Raw genomic sequence first — 15,338 nt, 5'->3', positions numbered from 1 at the left:
AAAAGAAATTACTATTTTTTCTTATTTAATGAATGTTACAATTACCAAGTCTCACTTTAAAACTTTTGAATTTCCTTGTGAGAACCATCAGTGATTTGTTCATATCTACCAATCTAGACCCGACATAGGTCTATTATTTACACTTTGATCTTTGAATTATTAATGTTGGGAAAAAAGTAGGCATTGCGTGGGAAATCTAAAGGTGGTAAAGAACTGGAAATAGAAGTAGAAACCTTCACGATCCAAGATTAAATTTAGGGAGGATTTAAAGCAGCTATATTCATATTGGGTATGATGTATTTTGCAAATATATGGACCTATTTACAAAAGAATTTAATGCACAACAACATATATACAACTGAGATGGGAGTAAAACCAGAGATTTCCTAGGGATTGATAATTATCCTAGGTATTTGTTTCATTAGGGACATCCTAAGGAATATCCTCCCATCTGAGTCATTCATTTGACATAAATCTTCTAAAGAGGTTTGAGGCTAATGTTTATCATTAGTCTTTCAACCTTATTTATTCCTAGAGGCTGGAGGTAGAGCATTAATGAGAGGTAAGATTAGAGATTTCCTAGGGATTTGTACTAATTTCCTAGAAATTTGTTTCTAAGAAATGCTGGGAATATCAATGTATTTCATGCCATACCTCAAAGGTCAAGTGAGGCTAGCATTTCCTTTATGAAAAATGTATAACTTGAAATAACACTTGAAGTAGCACTTGAGTGTGTAGAAATCTATATATGTTTTTTCTCAAGATACGTATTTTATACACTTGAGGAAAATCAAAGGTTGAGTGCTGTTTTGACTCACGATAGCAAGGCTCTTCCTCAATAGATTTATTTTTTAATTGCACCTTTTATTAAAGGACTTTTATAATCTCAACCCACGGTTGTCGATTTAATTCTTTTCTGAAATAAAAGATCATTGTCAGAATTTATTGCATGCATAGTGGAATTATTCTAGGAATTATATGAACATATTGAGGTGCTTTTGTCAAATTTCTTTACCAAATGGAGATATTGTCTTCACTTTTCATATGCTTGGAGTTGATTCCTTATAGAATTTAATTACAGGGAATTTTGAATCACACAAGCATCCTCAATTGAGCAATCTCAAGAGTGAGTGAGACAAGTTTATTCCCAAGTTCTTATTTTATTTTTGTATTAATGTTTCTATTTTGTGGATGAACTTAGTTATTTAATGTTGTATGATATCATCTCAACAGAATGCTAGCATATGACAAGCACTACGTCATAATAGGTAGAAAACGACTCCAAATTTGCAGAAAAAACGACCGAGTTAAGCAGTCATTTTTCAGCTACTGATAGAAACAGTCGTTGCCATAAATTTACACGGATTTCACTCGGGTTTGGGTTGGATCGTCCGTAGTTTTTCATTCCACACCCACGATCACCCATGCATACCCATCACGAATTACCTTTTCTCTAACTCAACTTTCTAGGGTTTTACTTCATTTCACCTTTCTCCTCACTTCCATTTCTCTCAGACGCAGTCGCAATCGGGTTTGAAGTCTCTAGGGGTTTCGATTTCTCTCACGCAATCGGTTGAACTCTCTAAGGTTTCGATTTCTTTCAGATTTTCTCTCAGACGCAATAGGATTTCATTTCTCAAGTGTTTCGATCTTTTTCAGGAGAAATCGGATTTCAACTCTTTGGATTTTGATCTCTCGTAGATTGGAACCTAAGTTTCTGCTAGGGTGTTCTCATTCTTCAAGGTAGGATCTATCTCGGTTTTGATCTCTCTCATACGAAATCAGATTTCAACTCTCTAGGTTTCAATCTAGATAAATCCCTGCAATTTAGGGTTTTTAACTGATACGATTAATAAATAAACTCTTCAAATTAGGGTTCTTGTTCCATCCATTAATCGATCACCTTCGCAAGTTTCGCATTGATTCTGAAGTAGACGAAGATTTGATGAAATCCCCCATGACTAAGTTGTTTTTGCTCTGTTTCCTTATCTACACTTCTTTGAATTTCATCTACGTTGTCTCCAAGTCCGAAACGTAACTGACCAATCGAAAAAAAATAAGTTTCAAGAACGAGAGTCTACTGACGATTTCCTATGATATCCTAATATGTAAGTTCAATATCCCTTTTTCAATTTTTAGATTATTTTTTTGTTGGAACAGCCTGATCAAATCGTGGAAATCCAATCAAATTGTAAAATTTGGTTTTTTTTTTTTTTTTTTTGTGGTGCCATATGGTTTTTTAATTGACTATCAATGTAATTTTGCTAGAAATTAGGGATTCGAGGTTTTTTAATCCAATTTAAGGCTGGTTTTTTTCAAAAGTGAAAATGATCTCTCCTTCTTAGCCTGATCTCTCCCTCTCTTTTTTTAGTTTGTTCGATAATGCTTTTTGAATCATGGATTTGCATTAAAAAATTTAGCATGAGTTGAGTTACTTTTATAAGCTATTCCTAATTTGCATATTACATCATATATATGATATCTTTCATGCTAATCTATTTGTATACCCCTTTCTGTGTTGCTAGATTATTGTTGCAATCTATTCTCATTCATATTTTGTGATCTATCTGAAAATTTATTAGGTAAACACTTCATCATAGTTTAGTACGAATTAACTCATTTTTTTCTTTTTATAATTTTTTGGGAATCCGATTTCTTATGAATCAAACTCATTTAGTTGGAGTTCTTTTTTATGATTTGATGCGGCAATTTTTTCAGTCCTTTTTTATTTATTCCCAAACTGCTCTGCTTAATTAATTTGTAGAAGTTGTCCCTCAAAATTTTTCCTCTAAGTATGTTGGATTGTGATTGTGTCTATGACAAAGAGGGCTTTTATAGTGTTGAAACTTGAAAGTAGTTCCCAATATTTGGAAACAAGAAATGTATGTATAAATCTTGTTATACTATTGAGAGTAAAGATTACATAGGAAGACAAGTACAGGTTGCAATGAGTTAGTTCTGGTTCGGTTCCTATGAAAATAAGAATTATAACCACTATGAACAGGATAAGGGGTTTTTCAATTGTAACCTTAGATTATTTTGAGGTACCCTTAATGGTTTCGAAAAGAGACTACTCATAATTTATTTATTATTATTAAATTCTTAACAATTGTATCTTACTTTAATAATTCTCTCTTACATCAATTTCAACAAGTAAGGACACTTAGATAAGAAAATTACCGAAAGTGATACTCTTTTAATCTCTTTTTCCACCTCTAGCCAATACTTTATGATCTTTCTAAAATATCAATTTATGTTGCAAGCTTGAATAATATTGTGGTTGGAAATCAGGGTATATGTTTTTTTCTTTTTTTTTTTTGTTTATTGCTGAATGCACGCGGTTTTGTTATGTGGCTTTCATGTGGCAAGGGCACATAATTGTATCCCGATGAAAAAGATCTATGGTTATAATGGTGCTTAAGTCGAAAAAGTGGTTCAAATTGTTGTATTTTTTATGATTTTTGGAAGATAACATGACATGTTGGGTCCCGACTTTTGCCTATGTTTGTATGTATCTTCTTACTGGAAGTGTCTAGCCTAGTATCTTTTAAGTAATAATTATTTTTCTTCTCCTTTGAACGTTTGAATTTATATGGTTCTTAACGTTTATCTTTCTAGTTCACTTTCTTCTTAGGTAATGGCCAAAATTGCTGATTTTGTGCTAGTTTGGCTTCTTGTTCCTACTGTTTCTCTTCAGCTACCCCTTGCACTCACTATTGGGCCTATTGCTAATTTCTTCTATGGATGCCCGGATAATGCCTTTCAGGTTCTTGTTTATTTCTCTAAAATAAAATGATTAAATTATAATTAAATATTTTCTATAAGAGTTATGTATTTACTTATGTGCATTTTAATCCTCTTTGCAGGTTGCTTTGGCTGGAATATCTTACTCATTTTTACAGAGAATAGGTGCAATAGTAGTAAAGTGAACTTAATATTTTCTTAATTCATATATGACTTCATATCTTCCTTGAATTTATTGTTGAATATACGAGTCTTATGGAACCTGGATCTATTTTGTGGTGTAATGGGGCCAAACGTTTTGCAATTGGGACCAGATGGATCTTTTTGATTTCATAGATGTGGGTAGAGGTGTTAATTAATTGTGTCCATCAGAGTTGCAATCCTCACTTGATTCTCAATCTCCAAAGCATGCAAGCAATGACATGTTTAGATCACCCTTAGGTAGTCCTGCAGTGGTAAAGGCCTGGTTTCTTATGGGGATGGTTCTCCCGAGTCTGGCCAATGGTAGGAATCTAGTAGGTATTATACTCGCGAGTCTCCGCTAGAAATTTTTAGTCAATTTAAAGGAACTAAGAGGCATGTGTGCTTTATAGTATTGTGGGTGTTGTTTCCATTTGTAGTTGTTCTATCCATGTTGATGTTAAGAGGTTTTGATTTGTTGGTTATGAGATTTATCTTTTCTCTAGATTAGTTAATTATACATTAAACATATTTAGACTTATGGTGATAATATGTGGATTATATATTAGAACTATGAGAGTAGATAGTTTTTAAAATGCCTTGGTAACTTGACCCCTACAATCAATGCTTAGAACTCTTTAATGTTAAAAAGCCCTAACAAGTGAACCCCAAGGAATATTTACTGTTGTGTGTGCAGATAGGAAGAAATATAGCTCCTAAGACGGTTTTATGTTGTATTTGATGCAGGTATGTGGCAATCGATCACTTTGTTCCCTTGCTTGGTCAAAATTAAGTCCATAAAAGGTTAATTGATCTTGCGGATCCAATATTTCTGATATAATATGACGATACGATGAAACGTGAAATTTAAAACCTAGCAAAATAGGTCCAAGGTTGACAATATGATGAATGGGCTTGGGAGGGCACATTAACAATTGGCGTCTTTGCATCTTTGGTGAAGTAGTTTTGAATTTGGAAGCTGCGTTTTTGTTTCTCATTCTTAATTTTAGTTGAACAATTTGTTTTACTATGTTGTTTGTGAATTAGTTGGTATTGAAATGATACGTTCTGTATTTTATTTGTAATTGGATTTGATATGAATTGAGTTTCTTGCGTGTTCAAGATTTGGTTTCTATGAGTAATCATTGTTTTATGATTTGTTTTTTTTTTTTTTTATGATTTTTTTTATTACTGTTTCGTTTGTTGTGATTAGTAAATTAGAGGATTGTCCTATTGCTTATTAAACCTCCATATTTGACGGTCATTGACTATGGATTTTTTTTGTTTTTTTTTAAGCTCATCCTCCAATAATTTGACAGTTTAGAGTTGTAAAAAAAATTCTACGAGAAAAAATTTGATAGGCTGAGATCGTCAAATATGGGCTTTTTTCACACAATATGATGAACTAACTCTCCAGCACTCTTGGTCGTAAAAATTCCGTCGTAAGTTCCTTTCCAAATCAGTTTATTAATGGAGTTCACGGGCAAATCAGAATGCAAAATTGCATCCACAGCCGCATCATCTTGGATCATTTCCCTTAGTTTTCTTTCTTGTCATTCTCCATTTCTCCAAATCTCACAAAGTTTAATAGATTTGATCGCATTTGGGTAGAAAAGAACTAGCGGAATCACCTCTCCGATTATGGAGAAAAAGCTAAACCGAGGGATTTCCATTGGAACATTACTTGTGAGTTTGAGACCATGGCTTGTAGCTTACTTTTGATATTTCTCCATAATCAACTACCACCCCGGGTCTCCCTTATTGTCCATCAGTTGCAATCTTGCACATACTTCTTTCTTAGCAAATTTTCCCAAAGCCCTTTTCAGTTTGTAATCTCAAGCTTATTTTTATCACCCTAGCCCTATGAATGTCTTGAATAGATTTTAGTCCAAGCCCACCTTCAACCTCCAGATTGCAAACTGTTTTCCATGTCACAAGATGATGTTGCCTATTTTTATCAGCATCGCCCCAATAGAATTTTGCAAAGCAAGATTCTAATGGAGAAGATAAAGACTTTGGAAGGGGGAGTATTGAAACCAAATAGATCGCAATGGAGGATAACACATGAGAAAGGCCCGTAAATCTACCGCCTTCAGACAAGAATTTTCCTTTCCATACTTCTAATTTTCAAGAAATTTTGGAGACCAAATCTTTGGGCATATCCTTTGTAACTCTTCCCAAAAAAAGTGAAACCCCCAAATAATTAGAAGGGAGAGACACTTTAATAAAACCCAAAATTCAATTCACCAAAGCAATGGTGCTATGCCCAGCTAAATTTGAGAGAAAATATATGATTTTATCTGTACTGACTTGTTGACTCGATGAGTTCTCATAATCAGTTAGAATTTGTTTCAACAAGGATAATGATTTTTTTGTGGCTATGGTGAAAATAAGTAAATCATCTGCAAATAATAAATGGCTTGGAGCCTCGACCATACGTGTCACTGCAAACCTCTCCATTTTACCAGAATTAAACCAAGTTATTTAAGCCCATTAATAAAGCCTCTTCTGCAATTAAAAGTAAAGCCTTGGAAAGATAGGGTCTCCTTGGCGTAAACCCCTTGAACATTGGAAGAAGCCATGTGTTGTGTCATTGATCAACACCGGAAAAGAAGCCAAATGAAGACAATCCCGGATAAGATAAATAAAACCATCTGAGAAGCCCAACTTGCTGATTATCGCAAATAAAAAAGGCCACTCGAGACAGTCATAGGCCCTTTTCATACAAGTTTTTAGAGCAATATGTTTCCCCTAACTTTCTTATTTAAATACTCTATGACTTCATGTTACCATAAATGTTCTTCCCTTTAATAAAAGCCCCTTGCTATGGGGATATTATATATACAAGGGAGAATTTTAGTGAGGATGGCAGTGGCATTAACGGATCTTGGAACAATCCCCTCCTTAAAGAAGCTGATAATGGCTCTGAATAAATCTAGTTTTATTACATCCCAGGCTTTTAAATAAAATAGACCTGAAAAACCATCCCACCACCCCATGGCTCCATTTGCATTCATACGTTTGACTGCTTCAAGAATCTCCTCCAAGCTTGGCATTTTGAGAGTTAGAAATCCATTGACTTCAAGCCCTCAAAAGTAGAAGATGAAATAGTTGAATGCTTTGAGGTTAGAATACTTAAGAATTCCTTAACTGCATCATTGTCAATCTCCAGTTGATTTTCAATAACAATACCATCCCTTTTCTTAATTTTTTTTAATTGAATTCCGGGCTGATCTGATCTATTCATATCTCCTATTTTCAATTAATCCACCCTAACTTTCTGTTTCCAAAGAGATTCTTCATGATTAGCTTAGGTATTCTAATCTGATTTAGTTTTTGTAGATTTCCTTATTCCAGCCTCCCACTGCTAACCTTTCTTCATAAACTTGGAGTTTCTCTTTAGCGCTCTTAATATTTCCTTGAATCTGCCCCATCACCTCCTTATTCCATGTTTTGAGAGCTAATTAAAGCCTTATCAATTTTTCGGAAAATCAAGAAAGGGGAGCCTTTCAACTCTACCTTGCCAAGAATTTCTGAGCACTTGAAGAAAGTCTTCACTTTCAGCCCAAAAATCCAGGAATCAAAATTGTTTCGGGGCCTGAACAAGGATTAATACACTGAACTTGAATTGGATAGTGATCTAAAGAAAGCCTTGGGAGATGTGAAATCGCTGGAGTTCCTAACAATTTCACCCAACCTGGAGAGAAGAGAACATTATCAAATGTGCCACAAATTCGTTCCCTACCTCTGTGATTGTTCCACCACCACCATGTAAATTTGTTCAGGAAGAAACCCGCATCAATTAAACCAAGTTTTCTAAAAATGATCCAAAATCCTTCATCAAATCGGCCAATCAGATATCTCCCTCCCTTTTTCTCATTTGGGTGCAAAATTGAGTTAAAATCTCCTACGACAATTAAATTCTCAATTGGACTAATCAAAATTTTAATTTCTTGCCACAAAGCCTTTCTCTCATCCACCATGCACAAAGCTCTAATAAAACAAATATTAACAATCTTGTTCTCCATAGCTGCTTCCAATAACATGAATTGATTCGCTCTATGAATCGACTTGATTTTAGAGGGATCATAAAACCACCAAAACCAGATGGAACCCTGGTTTGAAATAGCAGCAATGGAAAAATCTTATGTAGTTTTGAATTTTCAAGAAATTCTTTGAAAATTAGTGATCTCCTTTGACATGGGCTCTAATATCGAAATAAATGGAGGATTTAATCTTTGAGTACTGATAATCTGACTTAGGCATGTGGCAACTCAATCAACTTACCTGACGTGACAAGCTCGGAACCGTAGATGTGCTATCCTCAGGATACAGTGCTGTTCTCAGAAGAGGAATTTATAATCAGTATCATATTCCATGTAATGCTAGACATGGGTAGAGGTAGCAGTCGTCTCCAGGTTTGTTTCGTAGTTGTTGTAGCAGTGCCCAAATCCAAGTAGTAATCCAAGAGACTTGGATCCTGATTGAAAGGTAATTCTTCTTCCTCTTCAACAGAATCTGAAGCCTCAGATTCCTCCAATATTTCTGGATTATTTTCTAACATGAAGATTGGGTTGGGTTGTGCTAGAGGGATATGATCCAGAAAGGCTAACAAAGACCCAAACTGAGGGGTACTTCGTTTGAGAAACTATTGGGAAGGAAATAGGAACAAAATCCTTTTGATTTAATTCCTTGTGTGGAGAAGTAACCAAAATATTCTGTGGTGAGAATTCCTTCACTACGTCACAAACAGTTAAAAACGACTAAATAATGCGGAAAAAACGACGGACTAAAGCCGTCGTATATAAACGACGGTTTTCACCAATTGTTTAACCCTTAATGACGATTATAATAATTGATTATTAACAACTAATTTAATCCATCATTTAATTATTAAAAGAATCACTATTGCCACACCAAATTTTAATAATTTTACACCGATTGGTGTGGCGTTAATAAAATTTAAGTATCACTATTGCTGCACCAACTTTACCAAATCTCATATTCGATTTCTTCCTTTCTTCTCTGTATCTTCTTCCTTTCTTCTCTGTATCTTCTTCCTCTATAACGCACATAAATTTGAGTATCACTCGACTTCTTCCTCTCATTTGTATCTTCGTCCTCATTTTGTTAAACCCTAGAGTTTTAAATTTCTAAAGAAAAAATCCGATTTCGATTTCTTCCAAATGTGAAAAAGACCCATATTTGACGGTCTTAGCCCGTCAAATTTCTCAAAATTTGATGGACCCTCCCGTCAAATATGCCCGTCAAATATTCTCTTGTAGAATTTTTTTTTTTGACGGCCCTGGACTATCAAATTATTAGAGAATGGGCTTAAAAAAAAAAACAAAAAAAATCTATAGAGTATGACCGTCGAATTTGGAGGTTTAACAAACAATAGCACGGTCCTCTAATTCACCAATCACAATGAACAAAATAATAATTAAAAAAATCATAAAAAGAAAAATAATAAAACAAACTCCAAATTAAACTAAATAACCCAAAATTAATATACATTTAAACCTCTTAACACACACATTAGTCATACATATATAGGAGAAACTTAGGAGGGAGGGATTAACAAGCTAAGAATCCAAATCATCTTCTTTCCATCGTACTTATCGATTACTTTCATGCCGTAGGGTAAGAAGGTTTCATGGCAATACCACACAACCCTTCCTTGGCATCAACATCTCTTTGCATTCTTATGTATCCTTCCTCTCCCCATCCCGAGCCCCACGAATTCTTCACCAACCAATATTTGGTCCCATCATTACTCGTCCCGTAACCAACAGCAGTGACACCATGGTCTAGATCAGTGCCACATTGTCCAGTGAAAACACCGCTCGAGTAGAATTGAAGGTCAAATCCACTAGCATCGATAACCACAGACACGGGCTGATTTGCCACGGCCTTCAATAGGGCCTTCTCGCTATTGGTTGGAACATCTTCATACCCAGTGATTTTAGTTGCCGATGAGGCTGTCTTCTTGGTGTTGCAAGTAGCATCAACTCCCTTGTAAGGATAGTTAGTTTCGGTATTGAGGCCCTTGTTGTGTTGGATGAATTTGAAGGCGTCGTCCATAAGACCACCCCCACATCCTTGGTCCACTCCACTAGTATCGCAGTCTACTAGTTCTTGTTCAGATAGAGAGATCAGCTTACCCATTGTGAGCTGGTTAATCCCTTCCATAGCTGCCACTGCTGAGAATGCCCAACAACATCCTACATTTCCATACAAGTTAGAAAACAGTGAGACAGAAACCAAATTCACATTCTTGGGTTGTGTATATAACATTCTTATACCCATTACGAGATGTTTTGAATTCTTCATTAGTTTGATCTACAAATTCATTCACGCTCAACTTATATAGTCGGTCCCCAGCGTTGTTGAGCGATTCAATTTTTTCCACATTAGCCTTAAATATTTGGAAATGCCTCTCCTTCTCCGTGGAATCCTCGTAAACACGCCCATAACTAGCCATCCATTGTTCATGCCTCTTCGACATAGACGTCTCATGAAGACTACGAGCCAAGGCCAACCAACTTACACACCCCATGTTACCAACTAAATATTCTGAATGGTGTACAGAATTCAAAAACAGAATCCAAAAATAATCTGAATGCAACTTACTGATTGAAAAAGCTATACGAAGATCATCAAAATTGGAATTCAAGCAAGGATTACAGAATTCAAAAACAGCATCCAACAATAATCTAAATTAAAGCAGTATATGAGATATAGGATTCATGTTGCTGACCCCAATAATTGGGATGAGGGGTAGATGATGATGTGTGTATGTCGTTTGGAAGCATAGCCACAAAATTTGATGTTTTTTACGATTGAATTCGGGTAAATCTGCCATGTATAAGAATTTAAGAGAAAATTACTTTAAAGACCATGCAATAGGGAATTCCAAATTACTTTAAAGGCCCCATAGTTGGGACTTTCTTCTAAATGCACACGACTTGTCAATCTTTGTTTTTCCCTTAATTCCCTTACGCAATCTATTGTGCAAACTCTAATCAGTTGGTTTCAATGACTATCATAACTCTTCTACTTTTACCAAAAAGCAAACCCCTAGTTTCACAAAACAACGAGCAAGCTAAAATATAAGAAGTAGACATAGGTCTTTTTACTATTCATCATATCCAAGCTGAATTGTTTTTTATTTACTTGAATCATGAGCAAATGTCTGGATAGTGGACAATCCATCCTAAAGTCAATATGAAAATTTGAAATGCTAATCAACATTTGAAACACACATTGAAGTACATCAATTCTATTGTGAACAAAAACTTATAAGGCTAGAAAGGAGTATAAGGCTGGTTTAAAATTAAGTTTGCCTCCTCAGGACCGGGTTAAGGCTAAACAAAACCTGTCCAAAAAATTTGCACATAAAACTGTGCTCACAGAAATCTGGGATCCACCGATCACGTATACCCACGTGTATTAATGGCATTCCACCGATCAAGTAATTAGGATTCTATATGACCTAATCCTCAAAGACTCAACATAAGGGCCTGACTCCGGCTTGGCTTGAGATGGATAAAACAGATGATGGGAAATAAGAGTTGAAGAAGAAATTGGTGAAGCATAAAGCTGCATGTGTGATGGGGGACCAAGTTCAATACATTCAAGTATTTTTGGGTCAAAATGTCTCTGAAAGCTACCTAAGTGTTAGTAATACTCTGCAATCTATTTTGAGTTGGTTGTAAACAAAGCTGGTTTCTCATTCGCTGCTGCCGGTGCTTGTGCAAGGGAAGTTCCCAATCTTGAAAACAAGAGGTAGGCTAAGATAGAAATACAACACCATGAACCCATTTTCTAGAGATGGTAATGGGAAGAGAGAGAGAGAGAGAGTGTTATGGAGTTTATACGAACCCAGCGAGAGACAGAAACTAGATTTGAGTTTTCTAGATATGTTATTACTAGCTTTACTATGTTTCTTCTTGATATTGTTCTAGTTATGATCTCATATATATATGTGTGTGTGTGTGTGTGTGTGTGTGGTATAATTTTAGGAGGTTAATTAATATGTGTGATCATTATCATTAGTTAGCATTATAAAGTAAGTTTCATAATCTTACAAGAGAACTGAGATAAGTATTTTGGAAAGCAGTTGGGGGACCACTTCTCCATCTTCGTAATGGCCATAATCTAACTACGATGATATACTCAAAGTATTTTGAATGGTGTGTAGTTGTGTCCAGATTCTGCTATTGTAATGGCCATAATCTAACTACAATGATATACTCAAAGTCAAAGATGCATGATGGAGCCTCTCTTACAGTGATAGAGAATCAATCAGCTATTAAGTTTTTAGTGTTAATTCTGTGCAAGAAAAAAATAAAGAAAGAAAACTCACTGATTCTTTGTTCGTGGGCTTTGAGCTTGAATGAGGTTTCTATAAAGCAAGCCTAAACTGACCCAATTTCATAATTTGGACAATTAAGGATATAATAGTTAAGGGACAATCATAGTGAGCCAATTTGCAGATTTGATATCCATAGGAACAACTTCCCTATACTTGGCAAGCATGAAACACAACAGAATTATAAAAAAGATAATTATGACTTTCTATTTTGTTTCAAAGCTAATATAGAATACCTCTTTCAGTGCAAGTATAATTTCAGTCAAGAAAATGTCACATTTCCTTTGTTTTGATTGATCCTGTAAGTCACATTTCCTTTGTGTTTGATTAATCCTGTAAACACAAACAAAAGTTCTTGCTTTTAGGTGCAGGTGATTCAATGCATCCAAATCCAAGTTTATTCATTATAGAAAAAAAGAATATTTTAAACAGGACTTCTACCTTGAGTCACCAACAAAATCATTGGAAACAACATCATCCTCCGTGTATCCTAGGATGCCTTTCAATGGACCCTCTGATGCATACCTGGGAGAGAATTTAAAAGTTGATCAAAGTTTACTTTGAAATGAGTATGAACGTATTAAGGACCAGAAAGGTAGAGGGAAAGAGTAATATTGTAAAGGATGATTCACATGACATGAGATCTCTGTTTAAACTATTAGAAATGACATACTTTATGGCTGCTTTGACATCTTCATATGAAGCACTTTTCTCAAGTCGACAGGTTAAGTCCACGACTGATACATTCGGTGTTGGAACACGGAAGGCCATTCCTGTGAGCTTGCCATTAAGTTCTGGAAGAACTTTTCCAACAGCCTACAACCACAGAAGCATAATTACAATTCACATAGAAAACTCAAAACCAAGAGAAGGATTGTTTAAAAGTTAATTCGGAGTAATACCTTTGCAGCACCAGTCGAACTGGGTATGATGTTTTGCGCAGCTCCACGACCCCCTCACCAGTCCTTCATTGAAGGGCCATCTACAGTCTTCTGTGTTGCTGAACAAGAAAAGGAAATTGATATTACCAGGGCCACAAAAACCCAACCAACCCGAGCTAGACAGATCCAATCTAACCTCAGGCCAGACTTGGGCTGATTTATTTTAAGTTCAGGTTGAGCTTAGGCACAAATTACTAAGCTCAATCGAAAATTGGGTTGGGCATGAGTTAAGGCTTTGGCAACCCAAGCCCAATCCACCTGAGTTGCACCTTATGTGTTACCATGATTGATGTTTACATTTCCAATCAAAAAATAGTGAAATGAAAACAACAAAATGGAAAAGAAAAAAAAAACTCACAAGTGCACATCTATGTAACAAGGACACAGCACTGAAAGAATTTTGGCTTATACCATACATGCATCGCTACAAGGATCCAGACTAATATGCATCTAACATGTAAAGTAGTCACCCTTGTTTTCAATACAATAAGGTGGTTTCACAGTTTATTGGATGACTAAGAGTTCATCATTTGATGATGGAAGAAAAAAAATCTACTTTGATGCCGCCTACTTTCTGCCAAGCACCTTTTCTTTTTTTCTTTCATCAGTGATTACAAGGAAACATCTGAATAATGTTAAGATAAGATGAAGCCGATCATGTTGTACCCTAGATCAGGGATCAAGGTGCGGTACACTCTATAGGTCTATTTCCCATGTTGGTCCCTACTTTTCAACAACAATCATGTTGTCCACAATCCTATCTATCCAAACCACTCAATTGATGGACCACTTATGGAACAGAGCATAACCCTATAATCACTCCATTTCTCTCTGTGTGACACTTTATTTTGATATAAAATAAAATTGTATCACCTTTTATTTTAATGACTTTCTATGAAACATGGATTCTAAAAAGAGATTTGGTGTAATCCCTCTTCCTTACCTAATTTATAAAGTTCTTAAACACAATCATGATCTGATATTAGAAGTCTACTGTTATTTTTATTTTGTTTATCAATAGAAATGTTTGTTTATTAGGTTATGGAGTACACAAATGTTTATAGATCCACAGATGTTTTAAACAACAACAACAACTCATACTCTTCTTTCCTATCAAACGAACAACAACAAATAAAAATACAACTAATATAATGTCTTTTGTCAAGATAATTGTTTTTTTTTTAAACATAATATCCTCAATGGTTATTACGTTGGATGCTCCATGCTTCATGGCTGTAGTGCCATATGCAAAGAACCGATCTTTGCGTGAGGAAGTCTATCGTGCCTATGTAACTCGTGCCTCTAGTGGAGATCTCGATAATTCACCAATTATAGAACAAATCCTGAAGCTACTTCAGAAGAATTCATCAGAGTCGTTCGAAACACACTTTCTTTTGAACTTAACATGAGAAAGCAGAAAATTTTACTCGCCTCTCAGGTAGTTTTTAAAAAATTTATAATTGATTGAAACTTATTCTTTACCTGGCCTTCTTTTTCAGTGTCTTGCTTGTCAATCCAAAGATATAGGTAGGCAACATCATGAACTGTTTTGTCTGATTTGCTTTAAATTATCAACTATCTAAGCCTTGTACCAACAAATTGCAGCTGGCTACATGAATTGTGTTCTGTTTCTCTATTCTATCCAGTACCATATCGCCCTTGACATATGTCAGTGTTATTGAGACTGCTATCAATAGCCTTTCCTAGTTGACTATTTGATCAAACCCTGGCTGCTATTGGTTGATACTCCGATACAGCAAAGGTATGAGACTGTACTGTATGTATACTGCATTTACACTTAAACTAGAAGTAACCAATATGAGTGACATCCGTTTTGAAATTTCCTGGTATCATAGTTTGTCACTAAATTATCTCAACATCTTCCTCTCAGCATTTAGTATATATATATATATATGTAGTGATAAAATTTCTTTGCTATCCAATATTTTGCTCTATCGTATTTGTCCCTATTTACATAAAAATTTCCCCTTGTTCTGTGTACACAATTCATATAAATTAAAATGCATTTTTCGACTGAAGCAGAAAATTACATGTGTTGCTCCGTACATATTGATATTTTGCTACAAGGGAGGAAATTA

The 15,338-nt window shown here is 35.2% G+C and overlaps 1 protein-coding gene and 1 pseudogene across 12 annotated transcripts; one reads left to right on the top strand and one right to left on the bottom strand.

The window, feature by feature from the left end:
- Nucleotides 1-1,299: 1,299 nt before the first annotated feature.
- LOC147382751 (protein RETICULATA-RELATED 4, chloroplastic-like) lies at nucleotides 1,300-5,059 on the top strand. 11 transcript variants are annotated; one of them, XM_086429539.1, is made up of 6 exons: nucleotides 1,306-1,572; nucleotides 1,660-1,743; nucleotides 1,875-2,108; nucleotides 3,619-3,766; nucleotides 3,867-3,909; nucleotides 4,672-5,059. In XM_086429539.1, the coding sequence occupies exons 4-6, from the start codon at nucleotides 3,638-3,640 to the stop codon at nucleotides 4,731-4,733; spliced, it is 234 nt and encodes a 77-aa protein (XP_086285665.1). In that variant the 5' UTR covers nucleotides 1,306-1,572; nucleotides 1,660-1,743; nucleotides 1,875-2,108; nucleotides 3,619-3,637; the 3' UTR covers nucleotides 4,734-5,059. The 11 variants fall into 11 exon arrangements, 10 of the variants coding, with proteins under 10 accessions (XP_086285658.1, XP_086285665.1, XP_086285661.1 ...); XM_086429535.1 differs by having other exon boundaries at nucleotides 1,306-1,587; XM_086429537.1 differs by having other exon boundaries at nucleotides 1,660-2,108.
- Nucleotides 5,060-9,412: 4,353 nt separating this feature from the next.
- Nucleotides 9,413-13,558, bottom strand: LOC147382750 (senescence-specific cysteine protease SAG39 pseudogene; annotated as a pseudogene). Its single transcript, XR_015173574.1, has 5 exons — nucleotides 13,201-13,558; nucleotides 12,972-13,114; nucleotides 12,740-12,823; nucleotides 12,535-12,631; nucleotides 9,413-10,782 (listed from the first exon to the last, which is right to left on the bottom strand). The product of XR_015173574.1 is annotated as a senescence-specific cysteine protease SAG39 pseudogene (transcript).
- Between the last annotated feature and the right edge of the window lie 1,780 nt (nucleotides 13,559-15,338).

This window comes from Akebia trifoliata, chromosome 16 (assembly GCF_017979445.1).
Source record: "Akebia trifoliata isolate Shusen 1 chromosome 16, ASM1797944v1, whole genome shotgun sequence".
Classification (NCBI taxonomy): Eukaryota; Viridiplantae; Streptophyta; class Magnoliopsida; order Ranunculales; family Lardizabalaceae; genus Akebia; species Akebia trifoliata.
This window is presented reverse-complemented; position numbering and strand designations above follow the sequence as displayed.

Excerpts from the sequence above, each read along its gene's own strand:
- LOC147382751 (XM_086429532.1), top strand. The coding sequence starts at position 3,638 with ATGGCCAAAATTGCTGATTTTGTGCTAGTTTGGCTTCTTGTTCCTACT. Across the intron at positions 3,767-3,866 it reads GCCCGGATAATGCCTTTCAG|GTTGCTTTGGCTGGAATATC; the intron begins GTTCTTGTTTAT and ends TCCTCTTTGCAG. Across the intron at positions 3,910-4,671 it reads CTCATTTTTACAGAGAATAG|GTATGTGGCAATCGATCACT; the intron begins GTGCAATAGTAG and ends TATTTGATGCAG.